Consider the following 6,185-nt stretch of genomic DNA (forward strand, 5'->3'; position numbering starts at 1 on the left):
TCCCATAAACACACTCCTAAACCTTGTGGACAGCCTTCCCAGAAGAGTTGAAGCTGTTCTAGCTGCAAAGGGTGGACCGACGTCATATTGAACCCTACGGATTAGGAACGGGATGTCACTTAAGCTCATATGTGAGTCAAGGCAGGTGAGCAAATACTTTTGGCAATATAGTGTATATAATCAGAGATCTGATAATTCCTTATGTTCCAAACAGAACACAACACTCTCAGTCTGCATTTTTAATAGTGGTTCCTATAATTTCTAAAAGTAGAATGGGAGGCAGATCTTTCAGTTATCAGGCTCCTCTCCTGTGGAACCAACTACCAGTTTTAGTCCATGAGGCAAGGCTTAAAACTTTCCTCTTTGGTAAAGCTTATAGTTAGAGGGGCACAAATTATCCTGAGCTATCTCTATAGTTGTGCTGCTATAGGCTTACACTGCTATGCTTTGTGTGCGATGCACCAGTATGAATAGTGACAAAACAGGTCTTCTGCATCTGGACATATAAACCCAATAACTGAAGAACTTACCCGCAGACGGCGCTCCTTATGCAGAAGACAATGAGCAAAAATAGAGTATTTAACTTATTTATACCATCTTTCCTGTTAACATGGTGATATTAACCTAAAATGTAGTTTGTAAACATGGTCTACAACAGAGATATTTAACCTCTGAAGTTGAAAAAGCCATTTCCCCCTGAGTCGAGGCAAATAAAGTAGTTTAGAGCGGCAAATTTGACATGACCTTTTAATAAAACGTATTACTTTAGTTAATATCTGCTCTATGAAATCTGTTGTCATTTGTTTCGATTTTTAGGTTTTGAAAAGAGGAAAAAAATGTCTTCTATAGGATGTTAATTTGTGCTGAAATTCCATATAAAAAAGCTTCCGAGTTAATGACAAAGAAAGTGATCTAAAAACAACATAAATATATTTTTGGTTCATTTAATGTATTGCTTTTGGAAATTTCAACTCAGTATTTTAAATATTTTAACTGCGAAAACCTTCCAGATGTTTGTATGTTGTCATACCTTTATCGGTTCTTTATCACTTTAGCCACTATTAGGAGCCTTTATTGAGGGTCCAAAAAGCTGCAGCTTGCAGACCACCAGTCTATAACATCCTCTTTTCAGCTGCACACTGGGGCAAAATGCACGCATAGCTGCAGACTTACCTTGACAGCTCGCCTCCAGCTGGTTTCTCCTCAGTGTGCTACGGTTGCTTCCGTGCTCACTGCCATCATCTCGGCTGCACTGGCGGTGCAAGTGCATGGTCTCTGGAATCTCTGTAATCCGTTTCATCAGGGTGCGACCCAGGCCTTTCTTTGAGTTGCGCTTCTTTTGAAGATGAGGGTTGTTGGCAAGCATCTTCTTCCTTTTGTGGATTTCCAGCTGGGCGTACAGCTTCTTCAGCTCTTCCTACATGAGAATTGTGTAAATGTCTACTTGTATTTGCAAACTTGTTATGTTACATAAAATATAAAAAATTGTTTGCACCCTTAAAGATTCTTTCTATTTTTCCCCTTTTTTCTGGGTTTGGTAAACAAACAAAGCTTGATCTAATATAAGGTTTTATTTGGGACATATCTACCAACAGATCACCTGTGATTGATGACTGGAAATGTCATCTGACTCATTCAATGACTGAACAACTAACAGTCTTTACCATCACTGTCTTTTTTGCAGGATTGTTCTGGTTTGGCCATACTGGAAGATTCCTTTATGCATGAACTGCATGTTTAAAGGGGTCATAGAATGCAAAACCGAGTTAACATTGTCATAGCTGAATAGCGATAGTTCAGTGGGTGAAATGGACGTACAGAGAATTTCAAACCCCACATCCTTTCTCTGCAAATCTGGACCGGACCACTCACTGGACCGGACCAGGCATTCGAACCAAGCCGCCAGCTCCGGGGCTGGTCCGAACCCAACCTGGGTCCTTCCCCCCACCTGCCTTACGCCGTTGTCCAGGCTACCGTCACTGGGTTGCCAGAGCTGATAGCTCAATTCTGCTGCACTGTATGTGACCAAAATCCCGGACGATTTTGAAATTCCCCCCGGACATTTTTTTAGGTATGAAAAGTAGGACATGTCCAGGAAAAAAAAGAGGAAGTCTGGTCACCATATCAACAATTTCAATGTTTCAGTGACTGAGTGCTTGTTGCTATGACGAGCATTGTAAACCGACCAATCAGCGCACAGCTCATCTAAATATTCATGAGCATACCATAAAAGGAAGAAAACCTGTCGTTTCGATATGGGGCTCTTAACCAGGCTTGCATTAGGGCTCATAAAACAGCAAATATGCCATTTTCTGCCCAAACAGTGTTACACACCCTATTCAGAGAACTTAAGGACCAGCACCAAATACCCTATAGAATCATTCTATGACCCCTTTAAAGCTGTGCAACATCTCCTTTCAGACTTTGATGAGCCCACATCATAACCTTCAAGTTATATATTAATTTTTCTCTGGCCACTCACAGGTGGAAATGAGTTTGCTTTGGATTTGCTTGAGCTTAAGCTCAGAAACTGATTGTATGTTTTTTTTCCTTCTTATTTGTGCTAGAGACCCAAATGTGGTCATTTAAGTACTGAGCAGAAAAAACAACCAACCCAACCATTAACTTTAAGTATGATTTCTGAAAAAATGGGTTCATTGTATGCCGAGTTTAAGAGCCAAATAAGTTCCAAAAAGTTTATAAAAATGGTATTTATTAATTTTGAACAAAATCCTCCACCTGTTCTGTTTTATCTTAAGATCCCTGAGCTCAGGTTGGCCATGCCGTGGAGCACACTTTGTATTTTGATTGACAGCCAATGCGGCTCTGTTTCAATTACTGTTTTATATTTCAGAAAAGCACATGTTGAAATTCTTTTTCATCTTTTTGACCTTAGTCAGATGCAGGATATTGTTTCAATTTGTGGGACACCAAGACAAAATTGAAAAATGTGGCACAGTCCAACACAAATCAGATTGTCAGTTGACAGGTAGATCAGATCATTGCACTGTGCTCTGATAACAATTTTCTTCTGTTTGTAGCCCCTTTTAATACAACTGGCCGGCATTAGATATTGCACACAGCACTGAATAGATGTTACGTAATACACACTGCATTAATATCCAACTCAGTACCGTTCACTAAATGTTCGCAAAATCTCAGGCTGCGTCTATCCTGTGCAAACGTGGCACATAAAAAGCAGGGGGTGGGAAATTGATTCTTTACATAGGGTCTCCAAATAATGATTATTCCATGTGAATAAGGATAAAGATAAAGTTTAAAGTTTTTTGAATTATCTCAAACATTAAAGAGTGACAAAAAGGTGTAATTATTCATGTAATTTTATACATGTTAGATCTGCCATAACAGCCATTTCACCAATTTCAGAATAAAGGTAATCCAATTCATTAGAGCAATCTTACTGTAATTCCTTCTACTGTAACATCATGTAGCAGTAAAAATAAAATATGTATGTTTGGAATCAACCAGTGGAAATCATATTCTGTTTGTACTCGTGATTTTAAAAGTTGCCTCACCCGTATGTCCTCTGGGTCCAAGCTGTGCTCGCTCCAGGCAGACGTGATGCTGCTGTTGATGTAAGAGCCGGATCTTCCCATGTCCAGCTCCTCCTCATAGGCCTCAGTGGCGATATCGTCTCGGGCCGGAGCACCTTTGGTAACAAACTAAACCAGATTAAGACAAAGGTGTTAAGATAGTTGAATTCACGGTGTACAGTCCCTAAAATCCCAATTTTATTTAATATGCAGCCTTAACAAATGTGTATTTTGCTCTTAAACACTTTAATTAGGTTAATGTTACATAAGAACATAATGCGACAAAAAGGGAATCATTACATTAGAAGCAGTGCACTGCAGGCATCAGCATGATGAAGATTTCCTGCTGGCAGGCATTTCCATGACACGCAATAAACACACCCCATCACGTATGATGTATGAATATTATATGATAACCAATTAGGACATCCATAAACTTCATTAGTGTACATAATTCACCAGCCACCTGAGTAACACAATAAATGATGAGAAGAACGCAGTCCCTGTGACTCAATAAGGCATAAAAGAAAAAAACTAAATCTGAAGGAAAAAATAGAGAATAAGGTTGTAGTCAGAGAGGAATTCAAGTTTTAAAGAGAAATCTTATTTTTCTTTGGAGTTAGTGTCTATAAAGTCAATAATGGTTACTGCTACAATTTCTCAATTGATATATCTGGATAGATGGGGAAAAAATGATAGAAACAGAGATAAAGAAAACACACACTGTATCATGAACGCAAACAGATGGACCTAGTATTCAAGGAGAGACAGTCAGTAAGAAAGTTCAAAACGTTTAACAAACAAAACAAAAGCGGAGCTGTGGCTCGCGGACACTGCAGACGGGGCACCGCTCAATCTCAGACACTCTGGTTTAACAGTCCAGTCCTAGAAGTGCTGCAGTCCCAGAGATCATGTTGGAAGCCGATCCTGGTCAGGGATCCAGAACAGACAGGAACAGACAGGGACAAGATCCAGATCAGGCAGGAACAGAACAGGTGGCAGGATCCAGACTTCCAGGCATCCACAGGCACCCAGGAGGGTTCAGAGTCTGACTGGGACCAGATACATGACCAGGTGGTCACGCACAGGAGCAGACAGGATCAGGTGCAGACAGGCAGGCACAGTGGAAGAGGGTAGCCGAGACAGGACGAAGAACAGGAACTAGATGCAGGACTTTAAACTGGTCTCCCCCCTGGAGCCAGGCTTACTGGATAAAAACTGAACCTCCCCACATATTGAGCCAAAAACCCAGAGGACTCAGCAGGGGAGGAACAGTGGACGATCAGGAGACAAGACAAACACAAAAACCCTCTTTCCACTGGCTGCTAGGATCCAGGACATGAACCATGAACTAAAACTGAACAGACAGACTGACAGAAAGACAAGAAATGATCTGGCACTGAATGCTCAGGCTGAACTGAATATAACCAAGAGGAAACAGGTGAGAGGAATAAATTATAATTGAGGCAGGGAGGGAAAACGACAGGTGAAAGGAATGACTAATTAAGGGAGAGCAAACAGGCCAGATCATGACACACTGGGTGTTACGTTAAATAGAAAACGAGATCAAAGGTGGTTTTCTATTGCCTGATTTAGAACTAGAATCCATCATGAGAATCTGCCTGCAGACCTGCACTGTCAGGAGCCAGACCTGCACTGTCAGGACCAGAAGTTTACTCAGGAAGTGGTATTCAAACCATTCGAGAATAGCGCATAGCAAGTTTTTGCTGCCGGAACAGAGTTTATGACTTAAACTGAGCAAAAGAGAAGTATAAATTACACAGTAAGCAAAAATAATTACAGTTTACAGTTTAGGAAACCTCCAATGTCATTTAGAAAATATCTTGTAGACCAAATGCATTTTTACATCCAGTGTTCCAAATACAAAGACTTATTTCTATGTAGCACATATCTATAATTCCAGATAGAAGTTTGGTAGGGAGTAAAATTGTGAGTGCACATAAGTTTCCAGCATAACAAGACTTGTTTGTGAAAGAAGCTAGCTTCACAGGGAGTTGGAATCAACTTTGTTTTACTTTTAAAGTCTTTGAATAAACTCGCGGTTCTTACAGAGCAGGAAACCTCAAAGTGCAGCTCTGCAGCCAGGGTTACTTAGTGCAGGCCTGGGTCCTGAATGTGCAGGCCTGGGTCCTTACAATGCAGGTCTGCAGCCAAACCTCTTTCGAATCTGTCATACTGTAAGAAAGTCATTCCAAATATCCGTAAATATCTTTGGCTGCAATGCTGCAATTCTTCAACCTGTCACACAGTACGATGTAAGATCACAGACTTAAAACGAAGATTACTTCTTGGTTTTCCTAAAATTCTTCCTCTGTGATGGTCCACAATTGCATGCATTTTGCAGGCTATAGGGAAACAGATTGGGTTACAATAAAAAATACTAAAGGTATTCCAACAAAGTTGAAAAAAAAAAAAAAAAACCTGGACTTTGTTTTCCAAGTTTGAAGACATTTTGCTCCCCATCCAGGAAGCTTTTTCAATTTCAAATGTCTGGAGTAGGGTTTGAGTTCTAGGCTTATAGAGTGGCACAAACAAAAGCCATGTTGTGGCTTAGCAAAGAAGCAAACTGAACCACTGAACCAGAGCAGGTCCATCCCTTAGTAATGGGAA

General features: G+C 40.5%; 1 protein-coding gene across 1 annotated transcript in view; it reads right to left on the reverse strand.

Annotated features, from left to right (window-relative positions):
• Positions 1 to 6,185, reverse strand: part of LOC107086803 (probable G-protein coupled receptor 158) — a 110,952-nt gene that overhangs the window by 8,720 nt on the left and 96,047 nt on the right. The window contains exons 10-11 of the mRNA XM_015378001.1: positions 3,537 to 3,683; positions 1,174 to 1,417 (exon numbers count right to left, since the gene is read on the reverse strand). Coding sequence (XP_015233487.1) covers positions 1,174 to 1,417; positions 3,537 to 3,683 — 391 coding nt within the window. The remainder of the gene's footprint in view (positions 1 to 1,173; positions 1,418 to 3,536; positions 3,684 to 6,185) is intronic.

Source organism: Cyprinodon variegatus, unplaced genomic scaffold, assembly GCF_000732505.1.
Source record: "Cyprinodon variegatus isolate N-32 unplaced genomic scaffold, C_variegatus-1.0 Scaffold163, whole genome shotgun sequence".
NCBI classification, from domain to species: Eukaryota; Metazoa; Chordata; class Actinopteri; order Cyprinodontiformes; family Cyprinodontidae; genus Cyprinodon; species Cyprinodon variegatus.